General features: G+C 43.4%; 1 protein-coding gene across 3 annotated transcripts in view; it reads right to left on the bottom strand.

Annotated features, from left to right (window-relative positions):
- Positions 1-27,222, bottom strand: part of nfia (nuclear factor I/A) — a 147,269-nt gene that overhangs the window by 101,020 nt on the left and 19,027 nt on the right. Inside the window, exon 1 of one of the 3 annotated variants that reach the window (XM_063891606.1) lies at positions 987-1,893. The exons of the other annotated variants lie outside the window; for them this stretch is intronic. Within the exon in view, the coding sequence (XP_063747676.1) occupies positions 987-1,013 (27 nt within the window). The 5' untranslated portion in view covers positions 1,014-1,893. Of the gene's footprint in view, positions 1-986; positions 1,894-27,222 lie in introns of those variants that run through there. 3 annotated transcript variants of the gene reach the window in all.

The following is a 27,222-nucleotide window of genomic DNA, read 5'->3' as shown; positions in this document are numbered from 1 at the left end:
AACAATTTAATCTTAAACTTGCTGCATGTCTGCCCTGTCACCTCAACTCACCTCTGACACGAAAAATTCGTTTTTTAAAAGAAGACAAATATTTGTGTGAGGCCTCAGGTTCCTCTATAAGGCCTAAACTGCTGCAGAAAGGAAACAATTAATAATCAAATCCACTTAGATTTTTACAGATCGGGATCAACCTATAGTGTTCAACAAAAGCAGCCGAAAGTAGGACTGGAAGTCCTGCAGCGGAGAAACCCTTCACCTTCCGGTTAGACCCTGCAGTCAGCCTACACTCACTCGTATTTCTGCACAAATATAAAGAAGCACGGGCCCAGAAACAATGTGTGTCACATTTATGAAATGACAACAACAAAAAATCCCCTTGCAGGTCTCGTTGAAACTAAACTACAGTCACAGCAGGTCGGCGAGTGCAGCCACAGTTGGAAAGTTAGGGGGTATCGGGAGAAAAAAAAAACAGCAGGATTCCCCTAACTTTATTCCTCCACGTTGTGCTTAAAGTGTGTCATTCAATTCATAGGCGACCCTAAGAGGGACATTTACAGAGAGAAGCCCTACGCCCTCAAACTCTGAGCCGGAGCTCCGGTCAAGGCTGGCCGGTAAGCAGGAGTCTGAGCCGGGCTTCAGTCAGAGGAGCAGCCCGCTGAGAAACACACACCTAGTGGCTCAAACCTGCTTACAAACTAGGCTACTAAGAAACACGTAAATTGCACAGAGGAAAAGTTGACAAAAGTTTTGAGAGATAAAAGACTGTCGGAGCTGAAACATTTGAACTTCTGAGGCCCCGTCCGCCCTGTGCCGTGCGCAGGGGAAGACGGCAGTGGGAGTGTGAACAGAGAGCAGAGACTATAGGAGCAGTCCATACCGCCCATACCGTCCTGAGTACAGGCAAGTAGGGTATAGGAGAGCCCGGACACAGCTCCTTGCAAAAAAACACCGTTAAGACACACTGAAAAAGTTTGAAAAGCACTCACCTGTGTTAAACATAGCGGAGAATACATATCGGTCGATCTAATCTTAGATCTGGAAGGTGTGTGTTTATGTGTGTGTGGGTTACTGTAACTCCAGCCACTGTGTGTGTATGTGTGCGTGCGTGCGCGTGCGTGCGTGTGTTTGTGTGTGTGAAAAAGGAAAGAACAGAAAAAAGGAGTGAGAGAGTGAGAGAGGGGAAACAGAGCCCTCCTTTTGCCCCCTTCGCTTTCACATTTCCAACCAGGGCTGAACTTTGACCCCGCCTCGGGTTACATGTACTGTCCGGACCTGTTAGAGGCCCTCCGCCGGGGAGCGCACAACTTTCAGTCCTGACACGATGAACATCTCCAGCAACAACAGAAAAGTCCCGTTATGAAAACTGAAAATGAAATTTATAAAGAATCACAGGGTAGCCCGATGTGGTGTCGGTAATGAGGCGAGAACGGCCGGTGCGGTTGGATGGTGCAAATCTCCAAATTGTCCCGAAACTGCATTTCAAACCACCGGAGATCCGCGGCGACCAGCGGACCCCGGCAACATGTCTATCCGTCCTGCGGCGCGCTGTGGCTGGCGTGCGGTGCTGCCGCTCCTCTTTGCTTGGGACGGTGGGCGCGGTGCAGCAGCAGTAGTATAAGCGGAGAAAGAGAACTGGAGAGGAGGAAAGAAAGGGCAAAACGGGATCCCTGAGCTGCCAGACGGCCGCCTCGCCTCTAAAACAACCGACAGCTGCTTTCCGTTAATTTATCTCCAACAGGAGGAGACGGTAAAGAAGAGAGAGAGGGAGGGGGAGAGAGAGTGAGTCGGTGTGTCCCGGACGCAGAACGGAGCGCCACCTCTTCTCTGCTGCTCTGCTGAATGCTCTCGGGCTCCGGAACCTGCACTCGCTCCGCTGTCGGGCTGCTCCGTGTGTGTGCGGCCGCGGACTGTGTGCACTGACCCTGCCGAGCCCGAACTGATCAAACACTCTGCTTATTGATCAGGAAGAAAACATCGATCTTCTTCACGCAGTTTCACAAGTACAACCGGGTGACGCCGCTGCTGTGTGAGAGAGAGTGTGTGCTCCGTGATCCCGAGGAAACTGATCAGTGTGGGTTTATGGATCGGTATTGATTAGAATGCACGAACTGTTTTCAGTGCGTTTAAACTTGCTCCGGTGAGCAGCAGAACAACCATTGGTTTATATATTTAACACATTAAGGAGGAAGAAATGGATCGAATACAACAGCATAGAGTAAATGAAGTCGTTTCTCCCGCTTCTTTTGCACAAGTTTGGATGGTAACACCGCGACTGACCGCCTCTCTTCGCTAACACAGTCCAGCCTGCAGCTCTGCAGCTCCCTCTCAGCCTCTCTCCACTGACTGCTTTTATTTTTCCTGTCCCGGTACGAGACGGAGAACAAAGTCCTGTCCGGTGCTGTATTTCGTGTCCAAATGCCACTCCAAAACCCCGTAGACCGGTAGATGCCTCTCTGCTAAAACGCACAAACAGCCGCTCCGGTGTGAAGTCAATAAGAAGCTGACAGCTGATCAGATGTGATCTATAGAGATCTGACCGGATCCACTCACTGCAGGGACACACTTTATTACTTTCTCTGTAATTCAAGCCTCCAACTCAGAAATTATTACCTTGTTATTTTCTGGGGTTGTTGGAGCAGATTTACTTATAGGCTACAAAGATATATAATAATTAGATATTGACAATCAGCTCTCACAATATGTTTTATTGCTGCTTGAGTATGCTTATTATGTTAATCAGTAAAGTATTTACTTTGTATGGACTTTTTTAATGTATATAATCACTTTGCTCTATACACGCTCTTGAGCATTAAGGTTGACCACCTGGAATCCTTTTGTTTCTTCTTTTTCTTTGAGATATTGTGCTGTCTTTTTATTTGGTCCCTTTGAAAATAACTTTTTATTGAGGAATTCCTATACTTATTTGTTTGGTGGGTGTTTTGCACTTGCAATATAAAGGTAAAGACAGGAATATTACGGCTTACTCAAAAAGTACTTTTATTTATCATTTTAGATTAATAAATGACTGCCTAACAACACAGGATAATAGTAAGTGGGGAATACACGTAGGCTAGATGTCAGGGAACAAAGTAATAATAGCTCACTGAAAATGGAAGAGGAACCAGAAGCCTTCAAAATTTACAATATAAAAGTATTTACTTGACACCTTTGCATATATTTGTTTTTGTTTTTATCACATCACAGTGACGCTCTGCTGTTTTGGGTTTAAATGTATGAACTGAAGGTGAATGGAGTGTACAGCACCCCCTATATCCACACACTTTACAGTATAACATGCAGTGCCATCCAAATCCAGTATTATTTGATTACAAAAGCGTCAATCAAATAATGTTTGGATCCTTAAAAAGATATTTACACTTACAATGAATTATGAATCATCCCAATGAATGTATTATGTTGCTGAATTGAGCAGATGTGTATATAGGAACATTAAATGGTATTAAATAGAGATATGCCCAAAAGAGACAAAATTATCTTTGGGTTTTAAAAAACTACAAAGAATCCTCAAGTGTCACCTGAGAAACACAGACACACTTTAAACGCCTTTAGAGGAACATAAGAGCAATATTAGTCTGTAAATATCAAATAACTTACGATAAAAGCCACAGACACTCTGTCTTTCCCTACAGGGCCATGAGAGATGATACAAGAGAAGATCAAACTCCACAAACAGACACATAAATCAGCTCCGAACCACAGACACTGTGAAACATAATACAAAGATATCATATGAATGCTGTGCTGCAGGAGGCCCAAAACGCCACCTTAAAGTCCTGGCTACACGTCCTGACACAAAGGAACTGCACAGTGGAAGTAGGATCAAGCTTGCCATGATCATACAATAATCACTATGAACTCACCACAGAATCTGAAAAATCTCAGTCATATATTATACTGTATAGAGAAAAAACTGCCATTATAGATGATATAATTTCTTTACAGTTCGACAGACATCTTTTAAATCCCTACAAGGATATTCTAGGAATATTATATTATATTGTAAGTGTACAAAATGTAATAAAGTTTAGAAAAAACAAAGGGAACAGCACTCCCAATGGTTAGTCTAATTTGAGTTGAATATATCTGCAGGTTTTTTGTTGTTCTGAGTTTGTATCTAAAAGCTTTTTTGCACTTGTAGTTGGATAGAAGCGTCAGCTAAATGAAATGTCATGTAGTGTTAACAGACTCATAACCACATTTTATACTTTGTTAATACTTACAAGAGTGTGTGTATAAAAACTCATTAAGTGTTTTAAAGTCAGTTTCAAACAGACATGAAAAAACCCTGGGGGATTAGAGACATATTCTGGCATTATTAAGATTATTTTAAGAGGCAATCAAATGCAAACTGGCATGTTCTTGTTGGATAATATTAATATTGTGATGAAAGTATGATAAAGTGTAGTAGATTAATAAGTTATATAACATCCCTACAGAGTTCGCCATTGGCCTGATCACCGACGGCGACGAGACGGCGTACAGAGAGGAGGTCCAAACCCTGACATCTTGGTGCCAGGAAAACAACCTCCATCTCAACGTCAGCAAAACCAAGGAGTTGATTGTGGACTACAGGAAGCAGCAGAGAGAGGGACACCCATTGCAATCAATGGGACTATGGTGGACAGAGTCAGCAGCTTCAGGTTCTTCGGTGTCCACATTGCTGAGGTCCTGACATGGACTCATCACACAAACACCATCACCAGAACAGCTCCACAGCGGCTCTTCTTCCTCCGCAGACTGCAGGGGGTTCAACATGGACTCCAGGATACTCTGCACCATAGAGAGCCTCCTGACCTTCTACAGGTGCACCATAGAGAGCATCCTGACCTTCTATAGGTGCACCAAAGAGAGCATCCTGACCCTCTACAGGTACACCAAAAGAGCATCCTGACCCTCTACAGGTGCACCATAAAGAGCATCATGACCAGCTGCATCACGACCTGGTACGGCAGTTGCACCGCCCTCAGCTATAAGGCTCTACAGAGGGTGGTGAAACGGCACAGCACATCACCAGGACATACAGTGGGGCAAAAAAGTATTTAGTCAGCCACCAATTGTGCAAGTTCTCCCATTTCAAAAGATGAGAGAGGCCTGTAATTGTTATCATAGGTATACCTCAACTATGAGAGACAGAATGAGAAAAAAAAATCCAGGAAATCACATTGTAGGATTTTTAATGAATTAATTTCAGATCATTGTGGAAAATAAGTATTTGGTCAATAACAAAAGTTCATCTCAATACTTTGTTATATACCCTTTGTTGGCAATGACAGAGGTCAAAGGTTTTCTGTAAGTCTTCACAAGGTTTTCACACACTGTTGCTGGTATTTTGGCCCATTCCTCCATGCAGATCTCCTCTAAAGCAGTGATGTTTTGGGGCTGTCGCTGGGCAACACGGACTTTCAACTCCCTCCAAAGATTTTCTATGGGGTTGAGATCTGGAGACTGGCTAGGCCACTCCAGGACCTTGAAATGCTTCTTACGAAGCCACTCCTTCGTTGCCCTGGCGGTGTGTTTGGGATCATTGTCATGCTGAAAGACCCAGCCACGCTTCATCTTCAGTGCCTTGCTGATGGAAGGAGGTTTTCACTCAAAATCTCACGATACATGGCCCCATTCATTCTTTCCTTTCCACGGATCAGTCGTCCTGGTCCCTTTGCAGAAAAACAGCCCCAAAGCATGATGTTTCCACCCCCATGCTTCACAGTAGGTATGGTGTTCTTTGGAGGCAACTCTGCATTCTTTCTCCTCCAAACACGACGAGTTGAGTTTTTACCAAAAAGTTCTATTTTGGTTTCATCTGACCATATGACATTCTCCCAATCCTCTTCTGGATCATCCAAATGCCCTCTAGCAAACTTCAGACGGGCCTGGACATGTACTGGCTTAAGCAGGGGGACACGTCTGGAACTGCAGGATTTAAGTCCCTGGCGGCGTAGTGTGTTACTGATGGTAGCCTCTGTTACTTTGGTCCCAGCTCTCTGCAGGTCATTCACTAGGTCCCCCCGTGTGGTTCTGGGATTTTTGCTCACCGTTCTTGTGATCATTTTGACCCCACGGGGTGAGATCTTGCGTGGAGCCCCAGATCGAGGGAGATTAGCAGTGGTCTTGTATGTCTTCCATTTTCTAATAATTGCTCCCACAGTTGATTTCTTCACACCAAGCTGCTTACCTATTGCAGATTCAGTTTTCCCAGCCTGGTGCAGGTCTACAATTTTGTCTCTGGTCTCCGTTGACAGCTCTTTGGTCTTGGCCATAGTGGAGTTTGGAGTATGACTGTTTGAGGTTGTGGACAGGTGTTTTTTATACTGATAACGAGTTCAAAAAGGTGCCATTAATACAGGTAACGAGTGGAGGACAGAGGAGCCTCTTAAAGAAGAAGTTACAGGTCTGTGAGAGCCAGACATCTTGCTTGTTTGTAGGTGACCAAATACTTATTTTACCGAGGAATTTACCAATTAATTCTTTAAAAATCAGACAATGTGATTTCCTGGATTTTTTTTTCTCATTCTGTCTCTCATAGTTGAGGTATACCTATGATAAAAATTACAGGCCTCTCTCATCTTTTTAAATGGGAGAACTTGCACAATTGGTGGCTGACTAAATACATTTTTGCCCCACTGTAGCTGCCATCCATAGAGGACCTCTACACCCAGCGGCTCAGGAAGAAAAGCCCATAGGATTATAAAAGACCCCCATCACCCCAGCAATCAACTGTTCTGTCTGCTGCTGTCTGGCAGACGGTACCGCAGCATCAGGACCAAAACCACCAAACTCAGGGACAGTTTCATCCCACAGGCTATAAGACTATTAAACACCTGAGCTCTGTGAAGATCCTCCATAACACAAAACATGCATCTGTTGTCATCTTACAATGTATTTATCTAAATAGTTATCTCTGTAATAAACAGTATTCAGTATACTTCCTTTAAAATATTTAATTTTGCAATCTGTTCTTGTATATCATATTCTTATTTTATGTTTGAATAGTTTTTTAGTTTTATGTCTTATGTAACTATTTTGCATTGTTGGAGGAGCTTGGGGTTTAATATTTCATTGCCACTTGTACACTGTACTTTTGTGTATATAACATCAACACTTTTGAATCTTAAACCTATTCATTTAAGTCATAATTTAAGCTATAAAAAGGGAAACAGAATGATCAACCTAGAAATTAAGTGAATGGATAATAATACCAACAGGGAGACTATAAATTCTGTGTTGAGCATCACAGACAGGAACAGGGGCTTATATATGGAAATGATATTTAAAGGTTATAATGTAAATCATTTCAACTAGTTATAAGAATGCACAGTTAAATGTCTTAAACCCCAAAACTTAGTTGAGTTGCTGGTGTACTAAAACATAATCATGTGAAATAAAATATAATAAAATAAATATATTAAGGTCACAAAAAAACTAATTTAAGACCTACTTTCATGGCAGTGCATCCACACAGGAGGGCTATGTTAGAGCGGCATCTCTTATTGGATGACATATGAAGGTAATACATAAGAGACGTACGCTCACATGTTCGATGTATGCCCAATAAAATAATGAACACTATAATACACTTATTATCATTATGAGGAGACACTCAACAGACAATTACAGATACATACATGATTTACTGTTCATATTTTGAGTTGTAAAAGCTCATTCCTGCGCACCATTGCAAATAGTCTGTGAAAAGAAACTTTACTCCTGGAAGAGTCTGTCAAAGTTATTAAAGTTTAGTAAACAACAGTCTGTGAAGATCTCGGGAGAAATAATACACCGGAGAGAAAACCCCGGCTACTCTATGTTTGCGTGTTTGTTTGTTTGTTTGTTTGGTCATTTGTTTATCTCCACTGTCACTCCTCCTCCCTTTCTTCTTCTTCCTGTCCCGCTGGATCCACATTGGCCTAATCCGGTTCCGCTCGGTATGACCCGGTAGAGTACAGCGGCAACGTGGAACCGCTCCAGCCCTGCGGTTCTGCGAGCCTCCTGCTGCGGGGCGGGGAGCGCTTTCGCCCGGCCGGACAGGACGATCAGAGGCGGCGGGCAACGGAGAGGAGCGGAGTCGGTGCACCGGCCGAGGCTGCTGCTGGTTTTGATGCATTAACTTGCATTAACTTGCGTGCTACAGTTCATGGCTGTGCATGTGAGAGGCAGGAAACAAACTGCTGTCGCGCAGATCTTGTTTTGGGGTGGGGTGAATCTCACCAGCGGAGGTGTCGTCAACGACTACAGCAGCGCAAAACACACTTCACTGGGTGAAGACCAGTCAGAAAAATAACATTTAATATTAGAAAAGAAGAAGCAGACTTAATCTTAGATATATTCCACAATTTAATATGATTTTTTTTTTCCCTCTCTCACAAAAGTTTGGAAATTAGTATGAAATCCTCAAGTAAAGAAAACCATTTCACCCTATTGTCCATTCAGTTGCTCTTCTGTAGCACTTCTCCAGCAGATCGGGGTTGGCAGGGTCATAATTGCATTTGTGATGTTCGAAATTTAATTTTCTCAAACATTTAAAGGTCTGCTAATCCATCGAAGTCCATCTTTTGATGAAGACTGTGAGATTACGCCCCAAAGCTCCTGAATAACTGCGCGTAGTAATGGAACTTTAAGCTAGATTTCTGTCAATTCAAAGTTGTATGCTTTTACTGATGTACGTGTCCTCATGTGAAACAATTTTTTGTACATAAACCCTCTTATTCATCCACACAACCATGGAGTGGAGTCATTTAGAACAACTGGGGTTCAGTGTTCAACAGAAATTGGGGATCCAATGACCATGGAGGAGAAAATAACCCTGATCATCACAGGAAAGTTAGCTCACGTGCAAAATGCAATATGTTTCACAAACTGAAAGAGTGTAGCTTGAAAGGCCAACACAGAAAGACAGGAACGATAGTTGCATTGTAAGAAATAGGACCAGTGTTTAGGTTTTTTTTTATACCCCGAACAGGAACTAAAAATCCAAATATAGACCAAAGTGAATAATAAACTATTATTGATTCGTGCAAAGAACTTGCTGTGTGTGGTAACAGACTCTGAATGTTCTGGTTCTGTGCAGATCAGTTTATAGAAACTATTGAGTTCTGTAGTTCAGTCACGTGGACGCCCTGTCAGAACAAATAAAAAAAAAAAAAAAAAACGACCACCAGTGGGGACGGGATGTACGGAGCTGTACAGGTTGTAGTACTTGAATATTAGACTGAATTCATCTGGGCGATGGACTTTACTTTAAATGTAGCTCCTTCTCGAAAATATATGGGATTATGTTTGATATGCCCTCAGAAGTGGCTTTCAATTTATATCATCAATAAAATGTGCTTGTGTGACAGGATCCATGCTATAAATGTGATCAGCTTATATGTTAACGTGAAGTTTGTCTTGTGGGCCACCTGTTAGTTAAAAGCTCTTTCTAAATAAAGCTGCTTTGGCCTCAGCTGATCTCTTCTTCTGCAGGTTTTCAGACTTATGCTTCAGGAGCTGCGAGTCGCCTAAGGTTAATGAACAGAAGCTTTTATGTTAATAGAAAGACAGCCTGCATGATTTAACAAGACAATCTGCAGATTTACTTTCTTTCAAACACATCAGAGACTGCGGCTCCACGTTATTAGTTTGCTAAACAACGGCTCAGCAATGAAGGTCAAGACAAAGAGAAGGTAATTAGAATACAGCAATTAAATTGGGTTTTCAATATGATCTGATCAATAATCTTAATGTGTAATCACGGTCCGCTCGCTCTGACCAGATGGGGTGGGCTCCGAGACTTTCACAGCAGAGCTCTTTCACAATGAGGGAAATGTGTTTCAGTGTTTCAGCTCAGGTAAAACAGGTTCACACCGAGGAATGACGTGTAAAGACAACATTAGGATCCGAGTCCATTCAATGTGAAATGTTCTGTTTCTAATTTTTTAATTGCTCCTGAATCTGATCTGCATCTGATGTTGTTTTGGGGATCAGGAGACTAAGTCTTCATTCAGGATTTCATGTTTGCATTAGAAATCTAATTCTTAATCTCAGCAGTAACAATATTCAGACTACTGATGGTCATTTTCTTTTTACTTTTATGAGTTTCCATTATTTCAAGTAAGGTATTAGATACATCTAGGTGTGTCTTTAAGTATTCCACGTCTGATTTACGGTGCATTTGCAAGAGCTTTGCTAGGAAATACAGTTAAATGGAAACTCTAATGTGTTTGAATGTCATTATTATTTGGTTTATCTTTTTTTTTTTTTAAACCTGAATCATATAAAAACTGTCCATCACGGGAATGCATAATAATGCATTAGTGTCTGGATTATCAACTCACTGTGGATTTACTGCAAAAATAATTAGAAAAACAATCTCATCCTCTTTCATGGCACCAGACTTTCAGTATACTGAAGTGTGTTCTAATTAAATGATACTTTAATGATGCTGAGCTGAACCCAGCGGGACAGTTACTCAGCCTGAGGCGCCACCTAGAGCCAGCCGACTGACACTACAAAACAGAGTCTGTGTGTGTGTGTGTGTGTGTGTGTGTGTGTGTGTGTGTGTGTGTGTGTGTGTGTGTGTGTGTGGCATGAGGCCCTGCGCTGAATACATGCACAATATGTGGATATTATACACCGAAACCTCCTGTGACTATCTACAAATTAGGAGAATAACTGAATCCATAAAGCACTCCACAAGCATGTCAGAGTCCATATAAATAAATAAATATACATTGTTTGTATTTTACCAGGAGCAATGCAATAATTCAAAAAGTATATCATGGTCATTCTTGATTCCTGTCAAGACAACCATTTCCTTTATAATATAAAAGATTCATTTTATTAGATTATCTGCATCAATAGAGTATTTAGGTAACCAAAAACCTATTCACCATTTTATGATTGTGCAAATTATACCATAACACCAATACTAATTAATATACACTAAACAATATTACTATGAATACTGAGTTATTAAGAAAAAAACAAACTCCCAGGCTCTAAATACTCGCAGAACGCGACACGAAGAGCCCCAAGACAAAGTTTAAGGATTTATACTTGATTTAATAATTGGCAAGTCAAAAATAATAATGTTTTAAGGTTAGGAGCTGTGCTGTAGCATGTCAATAATGATCATGATCATAGCCGCACAAACCTGTGTGGTAATTACACCGTCCGGCAATAACCTCCCCTCCAAGGTCCTTCACTGCCATCACCCTCACTGTACCCTGCACACACACATACACACATACACACACACACACACACACACACACACACACACACACACACACACACACACACACACACACACACACACACACACACACACACATACACACACACACACACACACACACACACACACACACCTGGTCCTCTCCTGCAGGTGTTGCCTCTTCACACACACCTGGCTGAGCAGCAACGCTCAGACTCTCCTTCAGGTTCATCAACATGGACTCAGGATCAGACCATCTGCATCACCACAAGTCAGCCGTCACCATGACAATGAATGAATCTGGCACAGCAACCCACCCATAACCTAATTTCTAAATTGTGGGTTTGGAAATATATATATTTCAGAGCTGTTAACACTCATTATTAATCTTGAAACCTTAGAGCATAAAAAAATCACACAAATGAATCACAGTACCACGTTTCCGTAATAGCAGCCTTATATATGTACTCATTGACTGAGACCATCGCTGGTTACCTTCTCACCGGGGTAGATCGCCATGGTGACTTCAAGTTAACACTGCTTGACATAAGAGATGTTGTTTGATCCTCTGAACACTGGGGCAGTTTTCATTGTTTGTTAGTTAGGAAATAGCTCCAACAAAAACATGCTCACAGCAAATACCTGTACATAGCTAAACGAAATACTGATACCATTTTCAAATGATAGAGGTGTGTTTCAGAGTCTATAAATGAGCGCACAGTTCAAAGTGAAATCTACATATAGACGTTTATTAGTCTTTATTAAAGAGTACACAGGTAATGTTTGCATCTCTCAAGTGTCATCAGGGTTAGAGAGGAAGAACAGTCAGAGATAGAGTGAGCTCAGGTTATTATGGGAGATATGAGTAACATCCTACAACACTTAAAACCGCCAACCAATAAAATGAGAGCAGAGACTCAAAAACTCGACATGGACGTCACCATGGAGACGGGATGATGTCTGCACCGGTTTGCGCCAAAATGACTGCAGGACCCGTGTGTGTGTGTGTGTGTGTGTGCGTGTGTGTGTGTGTGTGTGTGTGTGTGTGTGTGTGTGTGTGTGTGTGTGTTGGGGGATGGAGGCTCCACCTGCTCCCACTGAGCTGCTGCCAGGCTGGAGATCAGCCAGCAGCACCGGGCCTCAAACCAAGCCTCCGCCAAGCTCGCACAGCCATAGAGAGAGAGAGTGTGTGTGTGTGTTTGTGTGTGTGTGTGTGTGGGGGGGGGCAGAAGGGGAGATGAGAATGGAGCGATGAGGAGGGAAAATAAGGTCAGGAAACCAGCAAAGAGAGCAGAGGGACAGTTGGACAAGGGTGGACGAGAGAGGGAAAGAAGTGATGTGAGAAAACCAGGGTCTGAAGACGATAAGCGTTGAAGCAGAACCATGTGAGAACATGTTTTAAAAAAGTTGTCCGGCCCCTAAGGGTCTGTAAATAAATATGAAAAAAATGTAAAACATACAGAATAATGCAGAAAAACGGATCGCAAGAGACTGAAATGGAAGTGAGGGAGGGACAATAATAGAGAAATATAGAGGTTCAAGACTATGAGGAGTTGCTGACAGACATTCTGTTCGATGCGAGTTTTCTGTGTGGTGAAAAAATATGGCTAAAGCAGCAATTCACTATAACAAATAAATACAGCTCTGGAGAAAAATAAGAGACCACTGTAGCATTATCGGTTCCTCTATTTATAGGTATCTGTTATTTTATTCTATAAACTACTGACAACATTTGTCTTTGTTGGAATTTAACAGACATTGGGATGGAATGGCTGCCTGCTACAAACAGTATATATATATATATACATACTGATATTACATATATATAGATATATACTGTATATAGCTAACATTTGTCGGTGACCTTGACCGGTTGGACAAGGTTCTATCTGGTGTTTCGGAAACACGGAAAATAAGATTTCTGCGCCAAAAAACTATTTCTCTGGTAATAAACCCATATCACTCAGATGTGTGTGTGTGTGTGTGTGTGTGTGTGTGTGTGTGTGTGTGTGTGTGTGTGTGTGTGTGTGTATGTGTGTGTGTGTGTGTGTGTGTGTGTGTGTGTGTGTGTGTGTATGTGTGGCCACAACAGAAGACGAGGATGAAACAGGAAGGCAGTGTGTAGTGAGAGGAAAGCAGGAGGAACAGATGGCCTGGCAGAGCATGGGGAGAGGCCGGAACCCCCTCGCCCCCCCACCCTCTGACCGACTTTCATTGATGAGCAAGTTTGTGTGTGTGTGTGTGTGTGTGTGTGTGTGTGTGTGTGTGTGTGTGTGTGTGTGTGTGTGTGTGTGTGTGTGTGTGTTTGTGTGTGTGTGTGTGTGGCACGTGTTCGACACATATGCCATCGCACAATATTATTTAGAACAGCACCACCCCGACTATTTCAAGTCCATACACAAAGATTCCGAGCTGCAGAAAGCGAGGCGCCTGCCAACATCCACACACTGAACACACACTGTGTCTCAGCTCCAATTATCATATTCTACGCTCATACAAAAACAAACAAAGAGCAGAAACAAGTGGACGTTTTTCTAAGTCACTCTGATGATGCAACCTCTTGTCCAGCTGGCAGTGTTTGCTGTAGAATAAGTGGCTTGTGGCTTTTAAAAAATGTATTATTGCATTTGTAATAAGAGATTCTGTTTCGGAAATTGTTTTTCTTTTCAGGAGTCCATTACTTTAGGATGTATTGGGGATCTAGATTGTGTATAAGACATGGACATCACTACCATGACTTCCCTTCTTGGTTTGGAGTTTAAAGCCTCATGTTTGGTGCTTTGGCCGTCTTGGTTTTTGGATTCAAGAGGTAGAGCTAATTACAACTCAACACGGAACATCTTTAGGTAACCAATCTGATGATTACCACGCTGTAATGGGGTTAGAGTTCTGAGGTGCTGCTAGGTAAGACAAGTTTGCGGTTCATCAGCATATCAGCAACAAGAAAAACAACTACTCCTCTCTGCTCCAGGCTTCCCTCAGTGAGAGACAGTGTGTGTGTGTGTGTGTGTGTGTGTGTGTGTGTGTGTGTGTGTGTGTGTGTGTGTGTGTGTGTGTGTTTGTGTGTGTGTGTGTGTGTGTGTGTGTGTGTGTGTGTGTGTGTGTGTGTGTGTGTGTGTGTGTGTGTGTGTGTGTGTGTGTGTGTGTGCGTGTGTGTGTGTGTGTGTTGCCTGTCCTGTTACCATTCAGTGTTTTTGTGTTCAGGTGAACTTGCTCAATTATGAACACAACGACCCGATGAAAGCATCTGTGTGTCAGTCTGTTCCCGTAACTCCACGTTATATTTAATATCAGACTACAGTCTCTCTTAGATAACTGCCGATCATCGATCAGAAATCTGTTCCCTCAGCTCATAGAGACAAACTTTTTCATGTTTTATTGCATTTAAATGTTCGTAGACATTTTATGAAAGTGAAAGTTGCATTTATATATTTTTCTTTAATTTAAAGGTAAGTTTACTCTTGTGTTGCATGCATGTGTGTGGCATCAAACTCTGTGTGTGTTTAGTTTATGGATCCGGCCATGCAGAAAGTTTCACAATTTACAGAGAAAATATCTGGTGCTGAAGGGAAAGCAGCGAGAGGTCGAAGGTCAACATTGACAAGAAACAAGCTCCTCACATTGTTCTTCTTCTACTCCTCCTCTATCTTACATATCTAAACCTCACACACGCACGCACGCACACACACACACACACACACACACACACACACACACACACACACACACACACACATTAATGCCATCCCTTGGCAGCAGATAGCCCACGCATCCCAGGTTTCACCAGGACCCAACCTGACTGGGTGCCCCCAAAAAATATTCTGCCTTCTGAGAGGAAAAAGGAAGCCTGCGGGCGAGATGGTGGAAAACGTAGGCAAGCTGTCAGCAGGACCGGCATATGCTGGACTCCCCCCCCTCCGAAAAAGTGAAAAAATACAACACACCTCCTTCGGTTTTGTGTCTGCCAAAAACCAGTGTGCAAACGAGTAAACCAGCATAGCAATAAAGACGTACTCTTTTTTTGTAAATATGTATGACACTGTGCTGGACCTCTGAGCTGACAGATTTCTAAACATGTATTTAAGCACTGAAAGAGGTCTTCTTCTATATATTTATAGGATATTCTTTTATTAAAGCAAAGTTATTCTACGGTATTCTGCGTGCCTTCATATGATACGATATTTTAGAACTTGCTTTATGATTCTTTGCAGCAGATTGGCCCCCACCTTTAATAACAGTGAGAAAAGAAGCCCCTGTGTTCCTGCTGATGGTCTGATGTTCCGTTAACCATTAATATATTTGCTGGTGAAATAAACTGAAAATAAAATCATAAGTAAATACATAGTTTGAAGCTTCCAATTGGACTAAGGTTTACTCTCCTTTTTAAATCTCAAAGCTGAACAGCATGGCATTTGTTTTGGGATGGATCGGACAGTTCACGAGAGTAAAGTTTCCTTTAAATTAAAGATTAATATATAAGAAAAATATATAAATGCAACTTTCACTTTCAGAAAATGTCTACGAACATTTAAATGCAATAAAACATGAAAAAGGTTGTCTCTATGAGCTGAGGGAACAGATATCTGATCGATGATCGGCAGTTATCTAAGAGAGACTGTAGTCTGATATTAAATATAACGTGGAGTTACGGGAACAGACTGACACACAGATGCTTTCATCGGGTCGTTGTGTTCATAATGGAGCAAGTTCACCTGAACACAAAAACACTGAATGGTAACAGGACAGGCAACACACACACGCACACGCACATGCACACACACACACACACACACACACACACACACACACACACACACACACACACACACACACACACACACACACAAACAGATGTGAATTTCCCCCTAAACACAATATGAAAACAACAGAAGAGACCTACCAGCTGTTACCATAAAAACAGGGAGTCTGCACACCCAGCTGGAGACACACACACACACACACACACACACACACACACACACACACACACACACACACACACACACACACAGGTGTCGATGGCAGGATGGGTATCAATGGCATCGCTGCAGTAATTACAGCAGATGATTGATCAGGAGCTCTTCATTTTGTTACACATCTCAGATACGGGTTGTCCTGATTGGTTAGTTGACCGTCCAATCATGATGGTGGACACAAAAAACTCAACCAAATGAAGAGGCAATTACACATTCCAATATTAGTGATTTCTTAGTTTGTATTTTTTAAGTTACATTTCTTTTTTACAATATTGCCCTTTTCAAACAACATAACATAACGAAAATAAAAGAATCACCCAATAACCTGAAAAGGTCATTTAATAAGAAATCTCTCGAGTGATTTTCAGTCTTAGGCCCCAGTTGCAGCCGGCGACACGTCCGCTGGTTTCTCCGCTCTAATGCATTTTTAATTGAACGCTGCCACCATCCTGTCGTCAAATATCATGCTGTATATCTGTCTCCAGAGGTGTGAGGGAGGGGGGGGGGTTCAGACAGGAGCTTTACCACAGAGTGACAGTGGGCCTATTGTGGCCCTCAGCTGCGGCTGGGAGGCCGGGCCCCGTCTCCTGCGGTGTGACTAAAATGGGGCGACAGCGCCAAGGCAGCGGAGGGCCACGGCCGATTGCCAAGGAGCCCCACACCACTCGGCTCGGCTCAGGGCCGCCTTTGTACACTGCCGCCGCACGCTATCTTCCCACAACATGCGCTGCTGTCGGGGGCCCGAGCGGGCCAAATCTGCTTTTTTTTGGAGAGACTCTCCCCACAAATCCTCTTGATGAGCTCCTGCTCCCTCCTTTAATGTCTTCATTTACCATAGCCAGTGGCCTTGTAATGGTTTGAAGTGGGAGTGGGGTGGGAACGGATGACTAATTCATACGAGCACTGTGTTTGAACTTCAGATGCGTGGCTGAGAAATTCATGGGCTCCGTGTGATGGTGCAGCAGCCTGTCAGGTGCTGATGGAGATATCCATTTCAAGCGTTTCAATGGAAGCACTTTTATGGAATTACAACCTGCCGACAAATAAACAGAGACAAATAAAACTCACATTCCGTATAATCGGCATGGATAAAATAATAAATGTGTCATTAAATTACCTTACACATATGGTTTGAGTTAAAGAAACTGTAAAAAATACATGTTATGGAATATAAGTATATAAAGGGATCGGATATTTTGAGGATTTCATTATCGGAGCTCCAAGAGGACTGAGGCACGCAGGGCCTCTATTCACAGAGAACTGTCTCCCTCTGCTGGAGGATGGATGATAGCGCATTCATCTGAATTCAACAGCAGAAGGGTCAAACAGAGGTCATACAGCCTCCTATTCACGTCATTCAGAGATTCTTCAGATAAACTTCCTCCCAAATAAAGGAATGGCCATGACATGTTTTGATCAGCCAGCTTCCCAAATCTTGTTCACATGCCACAGATTGAAATGGTTGAATGATATATTTTCTAACACCATTTTTTTCCCAAAGCATCCAACTGTTCCTATGAGAGCATCACTTTCACTGCAAGAACCAAAATAACTCCACCTCCTCTTACCACACGGACTTCCTTCTGCATCCCTTCACACCGCCGTCAACAACTCCTACACAAAGCTACAAATAAAAGGTCCAAACCAAACACTTGAAACACAAAATCTAAGATGACAGTATGCAGAAGAGCTGGATATCTGCTCTGCGTTTACTGCTTTATTCTAAGTAAATGCAATCGTACTAAAAGAAGGTGTGTGTGTGTGTGTGTGTGTGTGTGTGTGTGTGTGTGTGTGTGTGTGTGTGTGTGTGTGTGTGTGTGTGTGTGTGTGTGTGTGTGTGTGTGTGTGACCTCACTGTGGAAGAGAGTGATGAACACATCAAGGGAGACAGTGGGAAGCAATGAACGATGCTGCAGGAGGAAGTGGGACAAAGGGAAGCCATCACTCACTGACCCCCGTCGCCCCCCGCCCCATCTTATCTCCTAACACCCACATCCCTCCATATGTGGACCAGAGGATGAGGGATCTGGGTTTTAGGATGATGCATGTGCTGGGGGAAACCCCCGGGCCGACATCCAAACATGTTTGTAGTGAAATCTGGATCCAGACGCTCATCTGTCAGATCAGCAGCTTCTCATTCACACACACACACACACACACACACACACACACACACACACACACACACACACACACACACACACACACACACACACACACACACACACACACACACACACACAAACACCCACCCACACACACACACACACACACCCACCCACCCACACACACACACACACACACACACACATGCTTTTAACCTCTAAAGTCAATCAAAACTTCCTAGAACTCTGTTTACAACCCCTCCACAGACTACACTAACAGGTCGGAGTTTCCCAATGATGACTTATTATTTATACAGCTCTAACTTTGGATACTTCCCACCGCCTGTCGACCATAACTAGTCAGGTCCTGGCACGGGATGACTTGTAAAAAATATATAGAACATCTCAAACCACCTCTTACCACATCCATGTCAACAGTCCGAACGCTCTCATTAAGAGCCAAGCTGCCTTCGTTAAAATATCTCTTGAACTCTAAATACCTCAACTCCCTTCAAACACCACCCTGTTCCCACTGTACCTACCAGTAACACCCTGTTCCCACTTTACCTACCAGTAACACCCTGTTCCCACCTTACCTACCAGTAACACCCTGCAGAGCACCTTAACTACCAGTTACACCCTGCAGAGCACCTTAACTACCAGTAACACCCTGCAGAGCACCTTAAATACCACTAACACCCTGTTCCCACCTTACCTACCAGTAACACCCTGTTCCCACCTTACCTACCAGTAACACCCTGCAGAGCACCTTAACTACCACCTTAACTACCAGTAACACCCTGCAGAGCATCTTAACTACCACTTACACTACCAGTAAAACCCTGCAGAGCATCTTAACTACCACCTTACCTACCAGTAACACCCTGCAGAGCACCTTAACTACCAGTAACACCCTGCAGAGCACCTTAACTACCAGTAACACCCTGCAGAGCACCTTAACTACCACTAACACCCTGTTCCCACCTTACCTACCAGTAACACCCTGCAGAGCACCTTAACTACCAGTAACACCCTGCAGAGCACCTTAACTACCACCTTAACTACCAGTAACACCCTGCAGAGCACCTTAACTACCACTAACACCCTGCAGAGCACCTTAACTACCACTAACACCCTGCAGAGCCCCCTTGACTACCAGTAACACCCTGCAGAGCATCTTAACTACCACCTTACCTACCAGTAACACCCTGCAGAGCACCCTGCAGAGCACCTTAACTACCAGTAACACCCTGCAGAGCACCTTAACTACCAGTAACACCCTGTTCCCACCTTACCTACCAGTAACACCCTGTTCCCACCTTACCTACCAGTAACACCCTGCAGAGCACCTTAACTACCACTAACACCCTGCAAGAGCACCTTATCTACCAGTAACACCCTGTTCCCACCTTACCTACCAGTAACACCCTGCAGAGCACCTTAACTACCACTAACACCCTGCAGAGCACCTTAACTACCACTAACACCCTGCAGAGCACCTTAACTACCACTAACACCCTGTTCCCACCTTACCTACCAGTAACACCCTGCAGAGCACCTTAACTACCACTAACACCCTGTTCCCACCTTACCTACCAGTAACACCCTGCAGAGCACCTTAACTACTACTAACACCCTGCAGAGCACCTTAACTACCACCTTAACTACCAGTAACACCCTGCAGAGCACCTTAACTACCAGTAACACCCTGCAGAGCACCTTAACTACCACCGACACCCTGTTCCCACCTTACCTACCAGTAACACCCTGCAGAGCACCTTAACTACAAGTAACACCCTGCAGAGCACCTTAACTACCAGTAACACCCTGCAGAGCACCTCAACTACCAGTAACACCCTGCAGAGCACCTTAACTACCAGTAACATACTGCAGAGCACCTTAACTACCACTAACACCCTGTTCCCACCTTACCTACCAGTAACACCCTGCAGAGCACCTTAACTACAAGTAACACCCTGCAGAGCACCTTAACTACCAGTAACACCCTGCAGAGCACCTTACCTACCAGTAACACCCTGCAGAGCACCTTAACTACCAGTAACACCCTGCAGAGCACCTTAACTACCAGTAACACCCTGTTCCCACCTTACCTACCAGTTACACCCTGCAGAGCATCTTACCTACCAGTAACACCCTGCAGAGCACCTTACCTACCAGTAACACCCTGCAGAGCACCTTAACTACCAGTAACACCCTGCAGAGCACCTAACTACCAGTAACACCCTGTTCCCACCTTACCTACCAGTAACACCCTGCAGAGCACCTTAACTACCAGTAACACCCTGTTCCCACCTTACCTACCAGTAACACCCTGTTCCCACCTTACCTACCAGTAACACCCTGTTCCCACCTTACCTACCACTAACACACTGCAGAGCACCTTAACTACCAGTAACACCCTGTTCCCACCTTACCTACCAGTAACACCCTGTTCCCACCTTACCTACCAGTAACACCCTGCAGAGCACCTTAACTACCAGTAACACCCTGTTCCCACCTTACCTACCAGTAACACCCTGCATAGCACCTTAACTACCAGTAACACCCTGCAGAGCACCTTAACTACCACTAACACCCTGCAGAGCACCTTAACTACCACTAACACCCTGTTCCCACCTTACCTACCAGTAACACCCTGCAGAGCACCTTAACTACCACTAACACCCTGTTCCCACCTTACCTACCAGTAACACCCTGCAGAGCACCTTAACTACTACTAACACCCTGCAGAGCACCTTAACTACCACCTTAACTACCAGTAACACCCTGCAGAGCACCTTAACTACCAGTAACACCCTGCAGAGCACCTTAACTACCACCGACACCCTGTTCCCACCTTACCTACCAGTAACACCCTGCAGAGCACCTTAACTACAAGTAACACCCTGCAGAGCACCTTAACTACCAGTAACACCCTGCAGAGCACCTCAACTACCAGTAACACCCTGCAGAGCACCTTAACTACCAGTAACATACTGCAGAGCACCTTAACTACCACTAACACCCTGTTCCCACCTTACCTACCAGTAACACCCTGCAGAGCACCTTAACTACAAGTAACACCCTGCAGAGCACCTTAACTACCAGTAACACCCTGCAGAGCACCTTAACTACCACTAACACCCTGCTCCCACCTTAACTAGGGCGGTGGTGGCAAAGTGGTTAAGGGGTTGGCCTGGGAACTGGAAGGTCACCCAGTTCACCTCCTAAGCCCTGCTGTGGTGTCCTTGAGCAAGGCACCGGACACCTCCAATCCCCCCCTCCCCATTGCTCCCCGGGCGCTGCACGATAGCTGCCCACTGATCCTAGTACTAGGATGGGTTAAATGCAGAGGACCAATTTCACTGTGTGTGCTCTGCTGTGTTCATGTATGTGACTAATAAAGAGGGTTTCCTCCTCCGATTCTATAAAAAGTTCATGTCCCCGAAACCAAGTGCTACTGTGTTGTCCCTGAGCAAGGCACCGTTCCCTACACTGCTCCCCGAGTGCCGTACATATGGCAGCCCACTGCTCCTAACACTAGGATGGTCAAATGCAGAATTCTCAAATTTCCCCACGGGGATTAATAACAGCACATCTTTCTTTCTTAAACTACCACTACCTACTCACAAGCTGCACTTCCAGCTCAGCATCTTGTCCTGGTTGTACCTCCTGTCCTTGGTCCATCTTCACGCAACCCCCCCCCCCCCCGACCTCTCTCCCATTCTCTCATCCCTTTCTCCCTCCCCTCTTTCCTGGACTGTGTGTGTGTGTGTGTGTGTGTGTGTGTGTGTGTGTGTGTGTGTGTGTGTTTGTGTGTGTGTGTGTGTGTGTGATTGTGTTTTTTGCAGCTGTATATAGATGTGCCCCCTTGAGTGAACAGGTCAGCACTTATTTCCGCAGCACTTAATGAAAAGCACATGGACTCCTGCTCCTCTCTCCTCCCTTCCCCATAGCCAGACCTGTCCATCCGGTCAGTCAACACCACAGGCTTAAGTCCCTTGGAGGAAGAGGGAGAGTGGGTCCACACCAAAGAAAAGGAGGTGAGAGGGAGAGGATTCAATATAGCGCATTTAAAAACAAATCAATTTGGAGAGAAACAATCAAAATTATCATTCCAAGAGATACAACAGAATAATGAATGCATTGAAGTCATTGAACGTTAAACCACAAGAGTCCACCTTAAAAACCTCTTTTACATCCATGTCAGTTCCCTTATAGAACAACCTCCTTGTTGGAGATTCATTCATATTCATTTATATTATTTAATAGTTAAACATTAATTTTCTTGATGTTTTTTGTTCATTGTAAATGTACCTTTATGTACCTTTTTATTATTATTTTGTAGGCAGTTTTGGGCATCTTGCAATAATATACGCAGCCGCGGAAAAAATTAAGGGATCATTTCAGCATTATCATTTTCTCTTGTTTTATTATTTATGGGTCTGTCTTTGAGTTAAATTATTATTATCATTATTATTATTTTTTTTTTAATTGTTTTCTATAAATTACTGGCAATTTTTCTCTGTTTTGGAATTCAACAGACAATGGAATGGCTGCCATACATGTAGAGATAAAAAATTAAGAAACATTTGGAGTGGTCTCTTCATTTTTTCCGGAGCTGTATATTTGAAGAAGGGGTGGTGGGATCAGCGCACACCACCCCCTATAGACCCCTTAGACACATCAGCATTTAAAAGGTGCCCACTAATGTTAACCTTGCTTTTCGTAATAAAGCAAGGTTAACATTTATTTTATATGTTTACAGTCAGTCAGTTCACATTCCCATTATGTTACTGTCATAAGCTGTATTTGGTGATTCCAAAAAAAATAAGAAAGAAGCGTAAAATACCCTGTTGACTTGGGGTGTGACTCAGATTTTGAAGATGAATTTTGGCAAGGTTAGTGTATGTGTGTGTGTGTGTGTGTGTGTGTGTTTGTGTGAGTGTGTGTGTGTGTGTGTGTGTGTGTGTGTGTGTGTGTGTGTGTGTGTGTGTGTGTGTGTGTGTGTGTGTGTGTGTATGTGTGTGTGTGTGTGTCCAGCTGCAGACGGCTTGAGGCCCTGGGAATAGGTGCATCATGAATATTCATTTTGGAGCCTCTGGATGAAACAGCTGCCAGAGAGACAGAAACAGGCTGCTGGGAGACAATCGATCGCAACTCACACACACACATACACACACACACACACACACACACACACACACACACACACACACACACTCACAAACACACTCACACAAACACACACACACACACACACACACACACACACGCACACACACTTCTGGTTCAGCAGGTGGAGGTGGAATCTGTGTGTTTGTCTGCTTGAGGCTACCGGTGGAGTCGCACAACAACAAGGCAGCACCGTGGCCAACATGTGGCGTGAGTGCGGTGCGGTCAGTGGGGAAGAACTGACGTGTATCTGGCTGCAGTTTCCTACAATGTCCACAAGATGCTGCTTTGATAGAGCTCTGTGCTGAAGGGAATGAAAAAAACTCCCAACGTTATCACTTCACGACGTGCCGAGAACGGTACTTAACCTTTTACACCATATATTCATAAAGTTTTAATCCTGTTTAAGCACTGAACCTTTTTCGAATCGACAGCTGTCAAATGTTCTCTGGCCTTGATTTGACCTTAGATAATCTGTCCTTCTGTTCCCAAGAGAAAACCATGAGTTAAGCCATTTAGTGGGGAATTTCTATCTTTTACTTCAGTAGAAATGGTAACACCTCTCAGAAGTAGAACTCTGTTTCTACATTTCCTGTCATCAGAATCCTACTTAAAGATCTTCAATATGGAATCCAGACCTATGATGAAACAGCTCACACAGCTCCTAACATGGCAACAGCTAAGCTGGCTGGTAGAAGCTAATGGTGCTGAAAGCGAAAACTGTGCACACAACATCCACAGAGCACAGTATGTTTAGGATAGAACACTGGCGGTCTGGACTCCCTTTTCAGCGTTAGCCACCGTCTGACTGCAGGCCAGGAGGTGACACAAGGACTTTTATTTTCTCTCATGTTAAATGTTTTCTTGCATACACATTTATCTATTAAAATAGCTCCATTGCAGTAGGTTGATCTCATTGATGAACCATTGTTTAAGTGAGGCTCAATTATTTAATCAAACATTTAAAGTTATATCATTTAATAAGACCTTTAAGTTTAGGGTTCTGTTGAGTGCTCTTTGTTTATCATACATTATTAGATAACAAGAAGTGAATTGAAAGTGATTTGTTCCCAGGGTTCTCTGGTTGGTGTGACGTTTCCCTTCTTCTCCATCAGAAATTAAAGCAGAATCAGATGTCATTTCCTGTTTGATTTAAGCTGTCGTTCCTGTAGGGAGAATATTTTCCAGCAACCCTGAAGGCAGTTTCCAAAGTCTGTTCTTAAGGGTTAAATAAAGTTTACTCCAAACTCTTCACCTACTTATTACCACGATATCAGCAACTCTTCCACCAGCGGGGGGGTTAAATCATCTGTGGGGCATCCAGATGTTTCAGCAACAAGGAACTGTCTGGACCTCACATCAGCTGTTTCTAAATCACACAGCAAGGCGCTTCGTACGACTAACCTGCAACCTGTGATCTGTAACCATGTACTGTTATCAGATTTACTGTGTTGCTCATCAGTCATTTTGAAATATTTTTGATTGGTTACATTTTCTTTTGCAGAAAATAGCATCAACATCATGTCTAATTTTGTTGTTGTTGTTGAATGTACGAGTTAGACGTTCAATAGAGTTCTTATCAGTCACAAGATAAAAGTTTGATCATCACATAAACATTTGTGTTTTCTGTCCAGTTAGATGAAGATGCAACTTGAGATTTGTTCTGACAGAGAGCAAGACAGTTGACAGGTATGAGTTATTTCTTTAGTTGAACCGCCTCCAGTTATTTCACGATGTCCCAGTTATCCGCACAACAAATTCTCATAGTGTTTGGAAAACTAGTGTGTGTCATAGACGCGATGGAGAGAGGGCAACAGATGGCCTAAATTAATTAGCTCATGTATGTTTAAGTAGAATGGTATTTATTTGCGTGAGTGGCCGAGGGGCTGGAATTAAACGGAGGAGGAAAGAGGAAAAAGAAGGACAGGGGAGTTCTTCCTTTTTAGCAAATCTCCAGGAAAAGCGACGTTTTCACAAGCTCGCTGCGATCGGGTTGCAACCCTGAGTGGTTTCAAGGAATTATAAATAAATCAGAGTCAAGCAGGCGGTATGGATGGAGGAGGAAAGATCTTTGTTTATGGCCGACTCTGGAGACCTGAAACGGACCCTTCGAATAAATAAATACCACCGCTACAGGAAGTTCAGCCGCTTCCCCTCAGGCCCAGTTGAGTTTTATTAGCTACAGTCCTGCAGAGATACCAAACAATGAGATCTGCTCCTCCTCCTCCTGTACTTTTGGCTGCTCCCTGTGCAGCGTTTTGGCCTTAACTGTATTTCTTTAGAAAACATAAAATGATAGAAGCTACAAGAAACGTATTTTAAAAGACTTAGGAAATACGGACAACGTCTGACTTTAAACGTTTGCCGTATTAAGGCATGATTACTAACAAAGAAACTGGCAGTTGTTCAGCTACTCAAGTTCAGGGAAGTCTATCGTAACCATGTCTTCTTATATTCATGTTAGCTAACCTTTTTTCCTGACTTAAGATATTACTACGTTTCAATAAGTCAAAGACGATGAACCAAACAGCAGGATGCAAACTGCACCACTCGTGCACAAAACAAACCAAACATGCACCCACCTAAAATCTTCCTCCGCAGTTACAGTCATTGCTAAATAAGAACGTAGCCTTAAATCTTTTCTTATTAATTTTGTTGCCGACATAACTGCAGAGTAACAGAACAACTAAAGGAAATATCAACATCGTCTGACACGCAAATGAAACAAAATCACTTTATATTATGTATTTTCTGTGCTCAGGATGTCCCACAGAGCTGACGGGATTAAGGCTTGCATTCTGTAGTAATAATTGAAGCAGCAGGCCAGAGGCAGTGCGGAGGTGCTATGGGGGGAGGGGAAGGGGGGCCTGGAGGACAACAGCTTGCTCTCAGCAGGGGTCCCAGGGAAGTAGCAGGTGAGGAAGGTATCAATTGCACTTTTGCAGCATCTACCTGACACCGGTTCAGAGAGGTGCGGAGGAGGAGGAGGAGGTAAGAGGCTTGTAGTCCCAAATATCAGAAAAGAACAGAAAACAGGAGGTCAGCCCCTGGCAAAAGATTGGACTGACTAAAGAGAGCTGAAATACAGATCTCTGCTCATATTTAAAGGTTTCTGAGGGTTATAGATAAAGGAATCAGTCTCCAGTGGCCTCCGCACTCACAGCGAAGTAAATGTGGTTCAGCTTTTGGAAAAGGACTCCTCTCAGTACCCGAGGAGGACCTAATCAGATTGATGTAAAAGGACTTGAGGACAGCGTATCAACATGGTATTTAAGGCATTGCTTTGAAGGATATTTATCATGTGGTGAAATAAATAAAAAAGACAATCGAAATGAAAAAGGACCCCGATGATGTCAGCCGACCAGATGAGGCCAACCCGCGGTGTAGGACTGACACTGAGCCAGAGGTCAGAGGTCAGGGGATCCACATCCGCCCGGTTTGTTTGGAAAGAGTCCCCCTTCAGTCGTCCTCACCTTTCACTCACAGTCTCAGATCAACATGACACTTAAAAGATTATATTTTACATATACTGTATATCTAGCAAATAGCACATTCTAATGGAATTGGTCATGACACTTTATATAATAATGATTACAGACAAAAATGTTTTGACTTGTTGGATTTTTATATGTAGGATTTTGAGCAACACGAAACCCTAAAGAAAGTTGTTTTCTTATGATTTTTTGGCCATTTGGTAAACAGATGAACTTTGGAAGAAATTACACAAAAACAGTATAGCATTAGCAACAATGTT

The sequence above is a fragment of the Eleginops maclovinus genome, chromosome 9, assembly GCF_036324505.1.
Source record: "Eleginops maclovinus isolate JMC-PN-2008 ecotype Puerto Natales chromosome 9, JC_Emac_rtc_rv5, whole genome shotgun sequence".
In the NCBI taxonomy this organism is placed as follows: domain Eukaryota; kingdom Metazoa; phylum Chordata; class Actinopteri; order Perciformes; family Eleginopidae; genus Eleginops; species Eleginops maclovinus.
Note: the sequence above shows the minus strand (reverse complement) of the source record. Positions and strands in the feature narration are given on the sequence as shown.